The sequence below is a fragment of the Lupinus angustifolius genome, chromosome LG04, assembly GCF_001865875.1.
Source record: "Lupinus angustifolius cultivar Tanjil chromosome LG04, LupAngTanjil_v1.0, whole genome shotgun sequence".
Lineage (NCBI taxonomy): Eukaryota > Viridiplantae > Streptophyta > Magnoliopsida > Fabales > Fabaceae > Lupinus > Lupinus angustifolius.
In genome coordinates, this window is record NC_032012.1 from 11,827,424 (window position 1) to 11,846,366 (window position 18,943).

At 32.3% G+C, this 18,943-nt stretch overlaps 3 protein-coding genes across 5 annotated transcripts; all 3 read right to left on the reverse strand.

The window, feature by feature from the left end:
• Nucleotides 1-3,107, reverse strand: LOC109345873 (pto-interacting protein 1-like). Its single transcript, XM_019585123.1, has 7 exons — nt 3,006-3,107; nt 2,202-2,452; nt 1,999-2,125; nt 1,557-1,830; nt 1,124-1,256; nt 789-875; nt 1-423 (listed from the first exon to the last, which is right to left on the reverse strand). The coding sequence occupies exons 1-7, from the start codon at nt 3,088-3,090 to the stop codon at nt 295-297; spliced, it is 1,086 nt and encodes a 361-aa protein (XP_019440668.1). The 5' UTR covers nt 3,091-3,107; the 3' UTR covers nt 1-294.
• On the reverse strand, nt 6,802-12,506 carry LOC109345870 (E3 ubiquitin-protein ligase HEL2-like). 2 transcript variants are annotated; one of them, XM_019585120.1, is made up of 8 exons: nt 12,232-12,506; nt 12,143-12,191; nt 10,739-11,041; nt 10,425-10,633; nt 10,292-10,340; nt 10,096-10,185; nt 8,896-8,958; nt 6,802-8,766 (listed from the first exon to the last, which is right to left on the reverse strand). In XM_019585120.1, the coding sequence occupies exons 1-8, from the start codon at nt 12,270-12,272 to the stop codon at nt 7,129-7,131; spliced, it is 2,442 nt and encodes an 813-aa protein (XP_019440665.1). In that variant the 5' UTR covers nt 12,273-12,506; the 3' UTR covers nt 6,802-7,128. The 2 variants fall into 2 exon arrangements, with proteins under 2 accessions (XP_019440665.1, XP_019440664.1); XM_019585119.1 differs by having other exon boundaries at nt 12,143-12,506.
• On the reverse strand, nt 15,501-16,812 carry LOC109345874 (short-chain dehydrogenase reductase 3b-like). 2 transcript variants are annotated; one of them, XM_019585126.1, is made up of 2 exons: nt 16,693-16,812; nt 15,501-16,323 (listed from the first exon to the last, which is right to left on the reverse strand). In XM_019585126.1, exons 1-2 carry the CDS (start codon nt 16,704-16,706, stop codon nt 15,534-15,536), a joined length of 804 nt encoding a protein of 267 aa, XP_019440671.1. In that variant the 5' UTR covers nt 16,707-16,812; the 3' UTR covers nt 15,501-15,533. The 2 variants fall into 2 exon arrangements, with proteins under 2 accessions (XP_019440671.1, XP_019440669.1); XM_019585124.1 differs by having other exon boundaries at nt 15,501-16,335; nt 16,693-16,721.

Here is an 18,943-nt window from a genome sequence, read left to right on the forward strand (position 1 = left end):
ACATAGAAAGAAGGGAAATAGAGCAAATACCTTACAATAAAAGAAGCAAGTAAACCTCAAAGAATCTCATGAACTATGAACAAAATGAATGTACTTAAAACAATTTGAGGATGTTTAAGTTATATAACCATGTTTGAGCAATCTACCATCTTTTGAAAAGTTCTCTTATATTTTGCATGCACAATTATGCACATATTAAGAAGGGGGGAAAAACTAATGAATCTGAAATTATTTGTGTGTCCAATTTATGAAGTAGAAGATTTATGTTGCACCTCAGAGATACAGATAGAAAGATTAGTATGATGTTTCATTAACAGGTCCAGGTCTTGGATTCATCAAAGGTTGAAGTGCTTTGACCACAATGCTCATGTTTGGTCTGAAATCAGCTTCATATTGCACACACAATGCAGCAACAGCAGCCATCTGTAATTAACCAACCATCATGCAGTTATAAAGGTATCCCATCACTCTATGGATAAAGAACTAATCATTCTCGGGATGCGTGACTGTCCCTTTCAACAGAACATCCACAGGTACGTGGGGCTAACTCACCCAACGGGCATTTTTTCCATCCACAAGACTCGAACCCGGGTTCTTGCTTAAGGGGAATCAAACATTTACCACTTGAACCAACACCCGTTGGTATTCATAGTTCTGTATGTCAAACAAGTAAAAAATGGTAGAATAAAAAACACACTTCCCTGAGAGTTCACACTCCACAATACCTCAGCAAGAAAAAGTGGTAGAAAAAATAATAGGAAGAAAAATATAATAAAAAGAGTGAGAACCTTAGCAACAGCTTTGGGTGGGTACTCTTCATCAAGTCTTGCATCTATACACTGCTTCACTTTATCCTCACTAAGTTTTGGTGTAGCCTGAAACAAACCAGTTACTATGATAAGCTAAATGTCCTACATTCTAATTTTTCTGACAAGAGGGACATTATATTGTTTCAAATTGTGGACCATGTCACTTGATGCAGCTGCAATAATGAGATTTTGCGGTGACTGATACAACCGCATCACACTATAGTTATGGTGTGACCCTGAATCATAATGATATAGCTGCATCGAACTGCATCACATTCAAAACATCGTATCATAATAATGAGGTTTGGATTTACCCAAGTAACCAGGCTCTGCTGCCCACGAGGTAGTGTATGATCAACAGGCTTCCTTCCAGTTAAAAGTTCGAGAAGGACAACGCCGAAGCTGTACACATCACTCTTCGCATTCAATTGCCCAGTCATTGCATATCTGAATCCACAAAGATCAGAAGATAAATACTTTCAAGGACACTGAATACAAAAGAATAGTTTTTTTTCCTCCAAATTGGTTCTTAGTTAAATTTGACAAAGAAACACAATAAACTTATAGGAATCCATAGTGTTTTGTAGTCAAATACAGGAAGAAGCTAATTTGCCTATTGCTTTTCCATCAATTCTTCAGCAATTATGCTCAAATTCAAGATGCCCATGAAACCAATAGGCCTAAAATAAAGCATCTCATACAATGTGGAATAGGCGTCTTGAAAAAATTGATATGCAGATATCTTACTCTGGTGCATGGTAACCGAAGGTTCCAAGGACACGAGTCGATTGAAGTCGTGCGGCCATGTCAGGAGACTGATTCGATAAATCAAAATCTGCGATTTTCGCAACATCATCATCAAAGATTAATACATTGCTGGACTTGATGTCCCTGTGGATAATTTGAGGATTAGCCTTCTCATGTAAGTACTCAAGCCCTTTTGCAGCCCCTACAGCAATTTTAACTCTCTGTGCCCATGTCAAAACAGGACCAGGTTGTGCTCCTTGAACACCTTTTCTTCCTGCATGTCAATGACAAAGTTAAGAACACGACAGACATCGAAAAAATAAAATTAACGTTGAAGTCCATAATCTTCTTGCTTCCTCTAGTATAGGTGAAAAAATTCTAGAAATGTTCATAAATGTCGATAGTTTTCTGATTCAACCAATTAAAGGTCAAAACCATATACCATGTAAGATATCGCGAAGAGATCGATTAGCTGCAAACTCGTAAGCAAGGATTCGGGAGTCTCCATCGACAGAATAACCGAGCAATTCAATAAAATTATCATTCTTAAGCCGCGAAACCAATGAAACCTGAAAGTTCGAAAACCGAGCAATTAATGGAATTTGAACAACCTCAATCAAAGTAAGCCAAGGTCTTGATATATACCTGAGCTAAAAACTCATCATCAGGTTGTTTACTGGCATCTAACTTCTTGATTGCTGCATGCTGCCCACTTTTAAGAACTCCATAATATACTCTTCCATAAGATCCTTCTCCAATCAGAGAGTCTTCTCCAAAGTTTTCTGTAATTTCTATTATCTCATCGACCGGAATCGCGGGAACTTCAATGGGCTGAATTCTAACAGGTTGACCATCCTTCTTTGCACTTTGAGGATCTTGAACATTTCCAGCATTTCCTGCATGATACAACTTATAACATTAGTTGCCTCAAATTCAGTTTCAGGTAATATAACATCAAACAAATTACCACAATAAAGAATCAATACAATATCTAAATGACTACCAAAGAGACATTAGTCAATTGGTGTAATACCTCACTGGATCCTCGGATATCATACTAGACTAAATGTCAAATTCGATTCCTACAAGCACGATACTTGTTGGGAGAGACAGTCACACATCCCGAAAAAGATTACTTCCTTACTCATATGGTGAAGAGATACCCTTGGTTATACCAAAATATCTAAATGACTAAACTCCATACTACTAATGTAAATGTCACTTAAAGAAGCTTGATTGCTTCACAATTGTAAGATAGGACTACTATATCTCAGTATAAAGATTTATACGAAGCGAGAACATCATTCACCATTCATTTGTATTACTTGTATTTGAGATTTAATAATGATTAAATATGAAATGTGGGTGATACAATACCAGTATACGAAAACTCGTACAATATTAATACATACATTTTTTTCTCATCCTAGGTAATATGAAATAAGTTACCTGGTGAGTTTTTTGGTGCATATGGTGGTCCACTTTGAGGAGCCTTAGACCCATTATCCTCTGTACAACAGCCGAAACAACTCATGATTCTTTCCCCTGATCAAAATTCATAACCCCTTCAGTTCATACTACTACATACTTCACTTTCAACTTCTAAGATTGAATGAAAATACTACAAAAAAAACAGTGAAAATTACAATGAAGTTTGTCAAAATTAAACCTAACACCCCTCCTTTTTTAAATTACATCGACGCCCCTTAAAGTTTATGAGTGGATTACATCACCCTTTTCCGAATACAAAACAATAGACGTCACGACAAAACATCAGAGGTATCAGTGTAATTTCGATAAATTTCGATATCAGTGTAATTCCCCAATTTTTTTACTAATTCCACATATATGTTCATTGCTAACAGGAAGATATATCATAGCAAATTGGCAAAAATTGCAACTTTCAACAGATCAAAATATATACAAAAAAAATGTAGTATATCAAGATAAGCATAACATAACAAGATAAAAGTGATTAAACCTATACTACTGATTATGTACTGATATGTGTTATTAACATATGTGTAGAAAAAATTGATTTATATAGAATAGATTATGCTACAAACAAATTGATTAGAATAAGTGATTAAACCTCCATTTCATTCATATTCATAACATAACTATGCACTATGCTACAAACAAATTGATTTATATTAAATAGATTCAGCATTAACCTAACTCCTAGAAATGCTACATCATATATAATTGGAAAAAGATTATATTTTTCATCAATCAGAGCAAGAAAATTAGAAAAAAAAATTAAATAATAGATATAAGAGTACCTGAGAAAGTGAAAAAAATGTGAAGCAAGAAAGGTAGAGAAGATTGCAAAAAAAAAAAATTGAATGAAGATATTTTGGCTAGGAAAAATGTTTATAAAATTCTTGTAACAATTATATAGTTATAATTCATATTCTAGTAACATTTCTCACACATTTAAATTATGTGCTTCTTTGTTTTTTTAATTTAGTCAATTGAATTATTACATGATTGAAAATGTGATTTATTACCTTATATAAGATGAATGGAAACTTAAAAGAATTATAAGATATTCTTTATTAGCAACTTTATTCTTTGACTTTTTTTTTAATTTAGTCCTATTAGTGTAGATTTTTCTTCATGTTGACTCTATTTTCAACTAAATTCATAGTTTTTGTATAATTGAGTTCAGAATGAGAATATCTATGAAATCTTTATTTTACATTTCTAAAATTGTACCATTAAAACTTGAATTTTAAAATTTAAAGCAATGAGAAAAAAGTAAGTTATAAGGCCTAAAGTAACTTTTAAAAAAAAATTAATTAACTTGAAACAAATAATAACTTAGATGGTCAGTCTATAACTTTTCATAAAATTATTTTAATTTCATACCTTATTTTATTCTCACCTAAACATATATGTATATATATGTTTTTCTTCTAGATATAAATTTGAAGTCGAGTCTTGGCTATGAGATGAAACCTTTGTTGAGAAATGTAAACTTTTGTGTATTGTGGATATATGCAAATTAGATATGATGAAATAAGTGAATTTATAGATTAAAAAGGTTTATGAAAGCATGCTTAAAGTTTCTGTTTAGAATGTGATGTCTTATTTAGAGATGATAAAAATTCAAGCACTCATAGGTAGATATGGCAAAATGGGCGCCCGGTTCGTTTAGCCCGCGCCCGCAAATGTTCGCAAAAATTTAAGCAGGTGCGGGCATGCCCGCATTGGTTTAACGGACAAAATTCAATGCCCTGTCCATTTTAAAACGGGTTAATGGGCTTGTGGGCTGCCCGTGGACATTATTGAATAATTAAAAAATAAAAAAAAAATCATCTAATGAAATTAAATTAAATTAAATAAAGTAGTTGAAGATAAAAAATTAGCAAAATTTTGATATTTTATATGAAGTTTAACAAATCACATTTGATTACAATTTTTTTAGGAATTAAAAATCACATTACATGATAACTTATTTAAAATTTTCTTTTTTTCTCCTTAAATTATATTTATGGGCCGCCCGCGGGCCCAATAAAAATGTTCGCAAACTTGGTGGACAAAACCAGCCGGACAAAATGGACAAATGGGTAAAATTTGTATATACTGCCCGCAAAAAATGCGGGCTATGCGGGCGCACCCGCGGACAATGCCCGTTTTGCCATCTCTACTCATAGGTGTATATAAATAAATGTAATGGAGTGAGAAAGAATATTATAATAGTAATTTAACATCTACATGCATATATATATATATATATATATACATTTAATGTGTAATAATTTTGTTATATTCACATAATATAATTTTTTATTATTTTTAGATTATGTATAACCTATTTTATTATTATTCAATATATGCTAATCATATTAGTATGAAAATAATATTTTAATCTTGACGTATGATTGACATGTGTGCAAAAAGAAATTACACTCTTGTTGTATGGAAATCAAATCCTTATAAATATTTGTAATAGAGATAAACAAATATATCAAAACTTATGGGTTTAGCTTTGATATTATTATTAACAGCAAGAATAGAGAAAAATACACTTATTACTAGTTTGTTATGATAATATGCACACTTCTTTAAATTAGAAAAACACTGATTTTTCTTATTTTTCATTTTAAGTCATATTTAGACTAATTTTATTATTTCCTTCTTAAAATCTAACAAAAAATTTGTTATATATGTTATTGAGAGTCATGGGAAGAAGAATAAAAAAGAATCTCATTAGTTTTAAAATTTGTCTTAAAAGTGAGTTATAGCACAAAATGTCACCTTTTGAACTAGATGGGAGTGTGAATGTGTGATTTTCATATTCCAAAGGGTGATAATTGCATTTTCCTTTGAATAATATTTCATAGAATTCCACTTTAATTGTTCATATTGAACTTTACTTATTCCATATTAGTTGTCACTTTACCAAATAAGCATTAACTATTTTTTCATGCCCTCATTGTTTTATTAGCATACATTGAATAGAGTTTAATTGATGAATATGAGTTGTTAGAGATACTTTTTTTGGGTAGTAAGTTGTTAGAGATACTTTGGTCAAAGTATATTGTTTTATGTATAATAATGATTAAATTAATCTATTTGTCAGAAGAATAATTTTCATATAAAGAACCATGACATAATAATAAATGAGTAATACATGAATGATTAAGATTAAAGGTTACTAAATTTATATAATTACTTAAAATATCATGTATATTTCTCTTTTAATATTCTACATTCAAATAAGATTTAATTATCTATATTAATATTTCTCATTTATAGCAATAACATTTGTTTTCACTTAAGTTATTCCCTACTACATGTATGTAATCATATATAGAGAAAGAAATGAGACTTTGATTGAAAATTTCAAATTTCACATATAAATATATAATTATAAAATATTAATTGAGAAAATAATATATGTACTAACAATGTATAAATTTTGTACATTATAACTACATCATTAACAATTAATATTTAATTATTATTAACTCTTCAAAAAGTAATACAAATTAATGATATACTGATTATGTATAAATCTTTACATTTACAATACATAAATATTGCACTCATATTATATATATATATATATAATTTTTAGCTCATGAAGTCGAATTAGTTATTTAACAAAATCAATTCTCAGGTCATACATGAAACATGTTCATTGCATTAAGTTAGAGATGCTCAAGGTTTATAAAAAGAACCAAAATAAAATTGTTAAAGAGATTCCAACTAGTATATCCTCCAATTTTAAAACCAATGCAACAAAAAATAATAATCATATTTTATACTGTAAAGTGAGTTTGTGTATAAAATAAGACTCACCTAACATCATACTTATGAATATTTACCAAAATATACCTCAAATCAAACAAAATGAGCCATCCATACAATGGCATTTGACCTTCAACATGACCACAAAATTCACATCTCAGCTTGTTATATACACCAAATCTCATACAAATTGGACACAAGAAATCATCATTCCCACAAAGCTAAAATTGGATTCTTTCTGTAATTCTGTTTAATATTCCAGTTCAACTTTTGTATGATACTTCACATTTGTTATGCCTTTCGAGAAACTGACTTAGGAAAAGAGTTTCTGAGCACCTCCTTTTCGCCAAACACCTCGTGCAGGCAACCCTCCGGAGCCATCCTTGTCACCATCTAGACCATCTGTTATTCCAGGATCCGGTTCGGTGTATGAATTTTCACGATCTAGAAGTGCTGAAACAGAACCATCACCGAGGCGCACTTTGAGGAACTTAGATGCTTTCTTGCGTTGCTTGCTCCCACCACCCCCATCCTCTCTATTTTGACTAGATAAACTGTGACTCGATGTTTCACCCTGCCCATTTAGCTTCGTTATAGGTTGATTTCCAGAATTTGTATTGATCTGCTGCTCAGTTTTTAGTTTACCTTTGTTGGTGCGGTAATCACCCCTTGATAGTACCTCCGAGTTATCTTCTGAAGGTTTATAACTTGATTGTAGTTGATGCACAGTGCGTAGAAAGCTATCTGCTAATCTCTCTGTGGAGTTAATCCCTCTAGCATCTACAGACTTACCTTTACCTTTCTTGGAGATATTACTGTCTTTGCCATGGTTGCTAGTGATACCGTGAACCCGGCTATTTTCTTGTAAAGCGTTTCTTTGCAAACTAGTGTTGTTCGATTCAATAAGTTCTTGCTGCTTCTGAGGATCTGGACACAGTCTTGCCATCTCAAGTACAAGATGAGATAAGCCAAACTGCTGCACATAATCCAGATATGTATCTGTATCTATTGTGCTTTGGCGAAATTGAGCAGATATGTCTTTAAATAGTGTGTATCTATCTTCATCAAAATCAAGAGCGCCACGAATCCTTTCAACTAAAGACTTGTTAGCAGAGTGAACATCCTCCACATTCAACGGGGATTGACTGTTTGCAGGTAACTTGTTCACCTGTGCAGCAGAAATTGGAGGAAACTCGGAAATCGAACCTTCAACAGGGTTGCTCTTCGTGAGATTTGGAGCAGATGTAGGGTGAACAGTTCTACCATTGTCACGTTTTTCCTGCAACGAACCAGCAGACCATTGTCCATGTGCAGTTCTCTGTGTAACCTGAAAAGAACTAGCATAAGTTGATGGTGAAGCCCCATTTTTAACTACTGTCTTCACCTGACCAGAATTAGCCGACACTCCAGGAGCAACAGTTGTTGACAGTTTAGATTGTGTAGGGATGCTTGATGTTTGTACCAGTCCCCGTCCTGCTGCAGGCCAAGCATTACCAGAATTAATAACAGATACATTTCTGTTGCCATGCCTGCGCAAACGTGCTGCCATAGTGTTGATGGATGAAGATTCCAACTCATTTTTGGAACCTTGCTGGTCATCGATGGAAGGTGTTGCAAGCGGAGGAAATGAAGAATCTTCCAAAGGTGTACCTCTTGAGCTGTGTCCCAATGCTTGAAGGTATCTTGAAGATTGTTCAGAACTTGATGTAGCCAATGATTCAAATGGTGGAACGATAGAATCAACATCAGCATTCCCATTATCAAAACCAGGTTGTCCACCGTTTGATGTTGATGAATCATGAAACATTTGCTCTGCATTAGCTGTCTCCAAACTGGCTTCAATGGCCATAGAAAGTTGATTTTCAGATATATCACGAGAAAATGTGCGAGCTCTTCCACGACGTTGTTGGTTTTGTTCATTACCATGTCTGTACCGAAAGCTAGTCGGTATCTGTAGAGAAACAAAGAAAACTAATGTAAGGGAGTGGGAGTGAAGCATGTGGAAAATAAACACTTCGTCATCAACAGCTAGCAAAACCAATATATATGAAATGCAAGATTAAAAAAAGTTTGTACATGCCTGAAGAGCAGCATTACGCTTTGACCGTGACATACGCCCTCCATGTTCGGTAGTATTATGCCTCTAAAATATAAACAATGGAAAAAAAGCTTCAACAACGAAGAGATAAATCCCACAAGATTAAGACATGATTGTGAAGTATAAAAAATAGTAAAGCATCCAAATGCACAAACATGGGGAATCACTAAGCAGGTGCATGTACTACTCATGAAGACATTCCAAATAAATCACAGTGAAAAAGCCTTTTCCCTAGATTCCTGAAAAGTGAATCACTCACTGGCCCAGTCAAGTCCCTTGAACAATCATTTTAAAAACTTATTTTGAAGTTCGAACTGTTAAACGAACCAGAAACCAGAACCACTCGAACTGGTGGTGGCTCAATTATGGTCCAGTTTAACATCTTACATTGCTTTCAAGATAGGCAACCCTCATGGTTCGAACTGTGGTCTTTCATGTCTGAACACCAGCCACTCGACGAAAATTATATACGCCTAAGTTATAGGTAACTTATGCCATGTCAAATATATTTGAATTTCAATATATTGATATGATAAAATATATATTTGAAGTTACTATGCCATAAAATTAATACGAGATCTATGATCTTTTTCTATTTTTTCATATAAATCTGACACTTTCTATAACATTGTTGATATTATTCATACTAATAGAACAATGTTTTAATTTTAAATAAAAAGAAATAATGATCATCTTCGTACAAAATCAGCCTACAGATCCTCAAATGTCACAAGAAAAGTGACATGTGTTACAACATGTATTTTAAACTGGTACTCTCAGTACTTTGTGACACGTGTCACTTTTCTTATGAGGTAGGAGGATCTGTAGGTTGGTTTCATAGGAGTATATATCATTTTTCATAAAAGAAGTAGATTAAATGTTAAATTCATTTCTAAGAAAAACAATGATACTAAATTAGTAACATTACAAAATTGTAACTAAATATTAACTCCATGGTTGAACCATTGAACTGTGAAAGTGTGAATCAGTTCATTCACTGGTTCAATGACTAGTCTGATTTATTTAGAACCTTGGTGGAGTTGGAACGTTGGATACATGGATCAAACAACATTGTTATGTTTAGTCACAAACAAAGTCTACAAAATGGTCATTTAGTTCACAACTGGTTTCATTAAGAAAATGAAGAAACAGAGAAAAAATACATGTCCTGTAAAGAATCACCTTCATCTCTCCTTCAGATTGAAAGACAATAAACTTCTTGGCAAGGCAAGCCTCATCTTCACATAAGAAGTGCTGTTGACGGAAATGGATCTGCACCAGAAGGCATATAAATATATTCAATTCAGACAACAGAAAAGAACTATCAAAGCCATTTAGTTAAAACAAGAGTAAAAAAAGCATAGTGTGGATACTTTACCTCTAGATCATCATAGTTCTTATAGTATTCATACTGTCCAGGATGCTGCCTGCAAATATCATGAACCTTATATTTCTAATAGTTAAGATTAACATAAAGTCACCTATTGAGCACATGGTCAGCGAGTTTTAACCTTTGACATATATGACATGTGTAATGTTCTGTAGACATATGTGTGTATAGTTCATTGTCCCCGTAAAATGGGGTTCTGCAGAATTCACACATAGGATGTCCCATAAAACCACCTCTCTCACTCTCGCTGCCATCCACCAGAGAGTCACCTGTGTTTATGTGTTGATTCAACTGGGCCCTAGTATATAGTTTTTGCTCACATATAAATACCTACACATAGAAACAATGGTTAAAAATCCTCAGAATTAATTGAAAAGAAAAATATATAACAAATTCCATAAGATTCAGATAGAATGCCAATAATATAAATTTCACCTTCCTTCCCTCCAAACATAAACTGCACATATGCAACTTATGACGGTGGAATAAGTGGCCTTTCAGCTGACCTATATTTCTAAACCTTTCACGTCGCCTTGAAGCATCATGTGGTTGCTCCTCTATATTATCACATACACTGCATGAAAGCCTGCACATAGCCTTGATCATCTTGTAATGGTCCATATCATCAAAATAAGCATTTGTATCCTCATGGTACCAATATGATCCAGCCTTGCCCTCTCTTATGGTAGATGGAAGGGCTGAAAAGTCATTAATCATCCTTGTATAATCTCCTAGAGCCTGGAAGTATAGCAGCCAATTTGAATATCAACAATATCAAAAGATAGCAACAATTAAAATAATATAAAATTAAATATTTTAACGAAGCAAACAAGACAAGCTCGAAGATGTAATTTTGAAACAAAACTACGAATTCACAAATAATAAAAAAAATAGTAAGATAATAAAGATGTTGAAATGCTATTCAAAACAAAGTGAAATTTGTCCTTTATGCACACATGGTATTAGAGCTCTGCTGTTATTATACACTTCTCTCTCCCATCCACAACCAACTGTGATTTCCGCTAAACATAAAACCTTATTGGCCCATCCTAATTTGTAGAATTATTTTAACTTGATAGCAAAACACTAATGGCATTCCAACCAAGTAAGTTTATCAAGACATGAATGCATTAGCTTAATTGTTTAGAAATAACTTGAAGTAAATAATTTCAAAGAGATACATGTTACTTTGAATGCATTACCACCAACCAGCATAACAAACCAAGTTAAAATAAATAAAAAAGGCATAGCAAATATTCTGAGTTAAAATAAGAAAGTAACAAGGAGCTCAAATGCTCAATCACAAGCCTTAAGTCCCATGAAAGGAATAAATAGACACCAAGAGAGGTTTGCCGCCAAAATTTCTATTCTGAATTCTACACGGATCAGTCAGGAACTATTGTGCCCTCAGGGTCTCAAACAAAAAAGAAATACTTCAGGTTAAAATAACACACATACACTTCACCATTACATAAGTTCAGTGACAAAATTAAAACAAGCATCCCATGCTTAAACAACTACGCAATTAAGCATGTTAGAGCAAAATACAACCATACATGTCAATGTGGCACAATAAAGGTTTTAAAACTGGGTCCACAGCCGCAACTGAAACCACATCGTGTCCACAATTACAGCCGCATTGTCCCACAATAGTCCATAACTTAATGATATATGAAACCACGACCGCAATTTCAAACCTCGGGCATGGTTAAGATTTAAACTCATTCACTTCAAATTCAAACACAAAAAATAGCAAAAGGCTTTTCATTTATCCAATCCACTCCCTCTCTTTTCTAAATCACATGGTATAATTAATTAATCAAATTAACAAATATATACCTTGGTAACGAAAACGACGTTGCAATCGGTCTTGCAAATGCAACAATGGCGATCGTCGCAAATGAAACGGAGGCGAGCAACGCAAGTGGAACACACATCGCGGTGCAAACAGGGTCCGTACGCAACCCATTCCATGGGCTCAGCGCAAACGGCACAACAATCATCCATGTTCTCGATCTTCTTCGTTTGTTTTGAGATTATGAAATTGAAGCCCTAAAATACACAGGAACCCTAATTGGAAGATCAAAATGTTGGGATTGGAGAGAATGGGATTAGGTTTCTAGGGTTTGAAATTGTTGATTTTGTGATTTTGATTTTTAAATTAAAATATTAAGGTTTGGATTTTTTTAGTTGCGTGGGGCTGAAGCAATTAATTTGAAAATGATGACCAATAGAATTAAAGTTCAAACAAGGAATTGGAAAAAAATTTACTTTTACTTTTCAGATATTTTGTTTGTGAGTTAAATATCAATTGTATTAAAAGTTAATAGGTATATATTGATAGTATAAATATTTTTTATACTATGGGAATGAAGTATCTCCTGGTATAAGGAGATAAGTTATTTCCTCCTGCCAGTGAAATCATGACATGTGTCATGTTTCATCATTTTCTATAAAAATATTTTAAAAAATAAACAAAATAGCACATATGTCACATTTTTACTGGCTGGAGGAGATAAGTTATCTCCTGATATAAGGAGATACATTATTCTCTTATACTATTAGTAAAACATTTATTATTAGTTTATTAATCATCAATGACTCTCAAAACAAAAGTAATATAAATCAATAATAAATGATATAGTGACAGTATAAAAACTTTACATTATTGGTATATAGATTTTAAACTCAAACAATATTATTCAAGAGTGAGATATTGAAATCTGTATTTATAGGTTGTGGTTTTTTTGTCATCCTTACTCAACCACCTTAAACCAAGACAAAAGAAGTTTACTTTAGAGTAAATTACATTAACACATGTGAGTTTTACTGATATTATATAAATTATTTCTATATTTTTTGCACCTACAAAAATCTTCTGATTTTTATACATTACACTAACTACCCATATATGAAAAATAAGTGTAATTTTTTAACAAAAAAGATGATAAGTGTAATTAAGTTAAATAAAATACTATACATTGTGGAAACAAGTATAAATAGTATACAAATTAATATATTTTCATTATTTTTATTCCTTATAATATAGTATAAGAGTGATTTAAATAATATATTTTTAGAATTGTTAAAATATAATGAAATGCAAATAATAAAAATATATTGACTCATATACTATTTGGGCTTGTCTGTATAATATATTATATTTTGTTTAACTTAATTATATTTATCATCATTCTTTTATTAAAATTATGGCACTCAATATAATGTATGTATAAAAACCTCCCCGATTGTACTTGCCCTATTACATACATGCTTCATGGAGCATTGATGCACCACTTTGATTATTTTTTGCATTATAGATATCTTAATTGTGATGAAAAGGTTGTGTATAACTAGTTTTCTCAGGTCTCATATACTAAACGACTTCTCTAGCTCTAACTTATGTTTATCTTAAAATCATGGAATTCTACAATAGATTAGAGAGATTTGTGGAATCAAAGACTAAGGCTCCCATGTAGAAAATTTAGAGCACATTTAATATTCCATAATTTATGTTATTTCATATGTCATTGTGATCAGTTAAAAAATGTTTTTAAGTTAATATTTAATTGTTAATTATATTAATGGCAACAGAAACCGTAAGACAAAAGATTTGTTCCGATAAAAAAGTGGGTGAGATGGGGTATCAACTTCCTTCAGCTACTCGAGCTCAATTTTATTTTCTAGTTAGCCTAAGTGCACGAGACTCCCATTTAACAGAATCTCAAGAAAGTAGATGTACATAGTTTTACCTCCTCGAATGAAAAAAGTTGTTTCCATGATTTGAATATGTAACCTCATGGTAACTAAATAACGATCGTACCATTCTTAAACTCACAATCTTGTATACTAATTAATTCCTCACCAAGTAAATTAATCTTCTGAAACTCAATAACCATGTTTGTTTCACTTTAATCTCTTGTAAAGGATCCAAGCCCATAAGTGAGAACAAATAAAGCTAGAAATGAGGCTGAAAATGCGATTTGTGACCCCTACATTGTGACATGTTGTAGTTCCCAATGTCTTTGAACTTAGCAATTAATTAATATATCTAGAACCACATGACCATGGTATCCTTCTTTGGGTGCCACATTAATGTACATGATTAGTAAAATGAAGTTATCATAGCTGGCAAACAAGTTGACCATTCACAAAGAACAAAATTCTTGCTTAAATATAAAGGGTATGGTCTTATGAGTAAAAAAATAATCTTTTTTCGGTTGTGTGTGACTGTTTCTCCTAACAAGTGTTGCTCACATAAATTGAATTTTTGACATTTTGGTTATGATAGAGATCTAACGGGACTTTACACTACTATACTAGACCTTAATGGTTAAGTGTATCATTAATAAAATATAATAGTTAGTGTAGCTAATTAGTAATTAATTGGTATTTGTCATTATATAATTTATGATGTGAATGATGTTGTAAACTCAACTTAGTGTAAATATCAATGCTGAAGTGGTCTTCTGGTCCTTTATAGTGGCAGATGAATGAACCTTACATAAGGATAGTGTCTATTAGGCATAACCAATTAGTCATTAAAAAATAGTTGTTATAAGAGTTTTTTTTGTCTTTTTCAAATATTATTTAAATGCAATGATTAATTTCCAAAATTATATAGAAAAATGATAATGTCGTATTGGATGAGTGGACATTCAAAATAAGATAGATTAGAAATGAAAGTATGAGAAAGTTGGATTAGCTCTTATAATCGAAAAGATAGTAGAATTGCACCTTAAGTGATTTAGACATGTGTCGAGGAGACCTATAAAAGCCTCCGTAAGGAGAGTAAATCAAATGTAAGCTAATTATATATGAGAAATGATCAAAAATAACTCATAGCTCAATGTTTTGTCAATGAGTATGATTTATGATAGAACATTATAAAGTCGTTTGATCCATGCAGCCGACCTCACCTAATTAGATAAATAAAGGTTTGTTTGATCTTGATTAATTACCAAAATTACTCTCTCTAGTACTAGTACTAGTGTTGTAGTTCATTCATCTGTACCTTCTTTATAGAAAAATCACAAAAGGGTAGTAGTATCTTTATGTAACAATAGAATTATAAAGAAGAGACAAGGGGTGAAACATATATATATATATATAAAAAGAGAGAGACATTACATATTATTAAGATGAAACAAATGAAAAGTTCTAGTAAACAAGGGTTGATGCATCAAGTTCTGAACTCCAATGAGAACATAATCATAAACTAATATTGATTCTATGTGTAAACAGGTGCAAAACAATTAGTACTCCTATTAACCACAGTGAATCCACCATCAACAACCAAGTTATGACCACTAATGTAAATAGCTTCATCAGAAGCAAGAAACAAAGCAGCTTCTGCAATATGCTTAGCTTTCAACACAACACCTTTCAGATTAGCCTCAGCACAACTATTAGCTTCAACTTCATGAGGTTCAAGATTAAAAGCTCTACATGCAAGTGGTGTAGCAACTCCATAAGGTGAAATACTATTAACTCTAATCCCATATGCACCAAGTTCACTACATGCTGATCTTACTAGCCCAAGAAGTGCATGTTTTGATGTTGTATAACCATGAGGGCCAGTTCCACCAATAGAGGCTGAAACACTTGTTGTGCATATTATAGACCCTTGGACTTTTTTCTCAACCATGGCTCTGGCTGCATGCTTAATCATAGCCGCCGCGCCGCGAATATTCGTAGCCATGGTGTTGTCAAATTCATTCAGATCAAGATCAAAGATGCTAGATAAGGAGCCTAGAATTCCAGCATTGCTAAACAAGATATCTATGTGACCATGTTTCTCTAAAGTGAACTTCATTGTTTCCTCAACTTGTTTTTCATCTCTTACATCACAATGATGGTAAGTTACTTTATTTGAGCCTATTGAGGCTGCAACTTTTTCACCAAGTTCATCTTGAACATCTACTGCTACAACAAGTGCTCCATTTTTGGCGAATAGTCTCGCTGATTCTTCTCCAATCCCACTTGCTGCCCCTGTGATTAGAGCCACCTTACCCTCCAACCTGAAAAAACAACTAGTCAAATATTAGGCATGGTGTATAATATTAGCCAAGACATTGCAACATGAGCCAGAAAAGGCACCAAATGCGCTAGTTGCGCTAAAGGCTAAGGCATCTAATGCGCCAAACTCCAACACGCCTGATGCGGCGAGGAAGGGTCGTGGCATGAAAGTTGGCACAAGTCAAGGCCACACAAGAGCCAAGGTTGGCACGGTCAGAACTCAGTCTGGCACAATCATGCCTGAAGCATGACTAGCACATAAAACTCGACCATAACGAAGAAAAAAACTAATAATAACTATAAGAATATGGTGTTACAAATTGAAATTAAGTGCAAAAGGATGGGTATAAGAGTGATCTAACTAGTGGAACCTTTGCTTCTGCATTTTCAAATATTGAGAATTCCTTGTTTTGATTGATGAACTCTCCCTAAAATCTGGAAATAAAGCTCTTGAATGTGACCCTTATATTTTGTAAGTATACCCTTTAATATAATGACCTATATTTATAAAGTTTGTAGAGTGCAAAGCTCCATAAAAATAGTGGGTAATCAAAAAAATCAAATGTTCATAATAATCATCATCATTAAGTATAAGCTACTTGTCTAGTTGATCTTATATTTGGAAAAATATCCTTAATCAGATATATCTTATGGTAAGTGTTCAAACTAATTGTGATTAACACTTTTTCTTTGTCTTCATTCTCTAGCTTTTGGGTATAATACATTTCATAAGTATGCTTAATCAAGTATGAATTGTATCAGAAGAATTTTTTTATTATGCATTGATTATTTATGTGAATTCCACGTTTCCAACTTGGTATATCAAATAAAAAAATTGATTACACTCTGTTTGAATCACATGGCCATCATAATGCTTTAAATGTACATTTGAAAGGTCAAGCGGTGAAGTGTTCCAACTAGTATAGGCTATATGCTACATTATTAATACATTTTTCTTTCTGCAACCATGTTATATAATACCCTTAAATTAAAAAAATATTATATGTAACACATATACATAAGAATGGCAACAAGGGTGGAGTCTGGATTGTGTTTATCCAACCCCAATCTGGAATCTAAAACCCAAAATTGAATTAAGTGGGGTTAAAAAAATTAAAGTTATTATCTTTGAACACATTAGGTTTCGGATAACCCGAACACGATAGGAACTCATCCAACGCATGTATTTATATATATATATAGGTTCTATTTATATGTCAAATTTCTATTTATATATGTATTTATACCTAATTTTATATATATGGGTTCTGGCAGAGCATCAACTATACCAAACCTGAACCCGAAAGTTGAATTTGGATAAAACCCGAACCCGAATTTAGTTATATTGGGTTTTCCATGTTAAATTCGGATTGAGTTTGGACGGGTACCCATGAGTTCGGTTTTCATTGTCATCCCTCCACATACATATAGATAAGAAGGGATACACTTATCTTAAAAGAAGTGTTAAAAAACTTACTCCATATTCTTAGTCATTCAATCTATGAAAATCTAATAGTTCAGATCTAATGACTAATTCAAATGACGTGAATAATTATATATAGAGTAAATTACACTGACACTCCTGAGTTTTAGCGAAATTATACAAATCACCCTCACATTTTTACACCTACACAAATCCCTAATTTTTATACTTTCATTACACTGACCACCACTACATGAGAAATAAATGTAATCTTTTAAACAAAAAATATGATAAATGCAATTAAGTTAAACAAAACATGGTATACTGTGGAGAGACCAATCCAAATAATATATGAGTCAATGCATCTTTATTATTTTTGGTTCGTTAAAATATAGTATAAGAGAGATTTAAACAATATCTCTTTGGAATTGTTGATGTATTTTGTAACAAAAAATAATAAAGATATATTGATTTGTATATTATTGGACTTGTCTCCACAATATACCATGTTTTGTTTAACATTTTTTGTTCAAAATATTACGTTTATTTATCATATATGATTGTCAGTGCAATGAAAATGAAAGTATAAAAATCAGGAGGTTTGTGTAGGTGTGGATAAGTGAGAGGTGATTTATGTAATTTCACTAAAACTCAGGCGTGTCAGTATAATTTACTTTTTTTATATATATATATATATATATCATCCATTCATTTTTAATCAAACAGACTAAAGAGGTGAGTGAAAGAGGTGATAAGAGAGAAACATGAATCTTATATGACTTTTAAGTTTTATGATATGTTAGATTTAAAAAAATGAATAGATAAGATTGAATATTACTAATATAACTTAATTTGAGTATAGAATCATGTGTTATATATATATATATAAAAATAAGGATGCACCAAAATGTTTTCCCCTATAAATGAACTATTAGTTGTATACTAACATTATATGTTTTTTCATTAATCATAATCAACTTTTTAAGCGAAATGAGGGTTAAATACTTAAATCCATCAATTTGTATTAATTTTTATTCGCTTTCTAAAGACTGTAAGTAAATTGTTTCCCTTATAGATATTTTTGTTCTACTAGAAAAGAGAGAAGAATTGAGTATTATCCATTTTACCAATAACTTGAAATTTTTCACAATAATATTCATATTTGTCCAAAAACTAAAGCACAAAATAGTTATGCTTCC

Excerpts from the sequence above, each read along its gene's own strand:
- LOC109345870 (XM_019585119.1), bottom strand. The coding sequence starts at position 12,310 with ATGGATGATTGTTGTGCCGTTTGCGCTGAGCCCATGGAATGGGTTGCG. Across the intron at positions 10,634-10,738 it reads TATGTTTGGAGGGAAGGAAG|GTATTTATATGTGAGCAAAA; the intron begins GTGAAATTTATA and ends TTCTATGTGTAG. Across the intron at positions 8,767-8,895 it reads AGCGTAATGCTGCTCTTCAG|ATACCGACTAGCTTTCGGTA; the intron begins GCATGTACAAAC and ends GTTTCTCTACAG.
- LOC109345873 (XM_019585123.1), bottom strand. The coding sequence starts at position 3,090 with ATGAGTTGTTTCGGCTGTTGTACAGAGGATAATGGGTCTAAGGCTCCT. Across the intron at positions 1,831-1,998 it reads TCTTCGCGATATCTTACATG|GAAGAAAAGGTGTTCAAGGA; the intron begins GTATATGGTTTT and ends ATTGACATGCAG. Across the intron at positions 1,257-1,556 it reads TTCGGTTACCATGCACCAGA|ATATGCAATGACTGGGCAAT; the intron begins GTAAGATATCTG and ends TTGTGGATTCAG.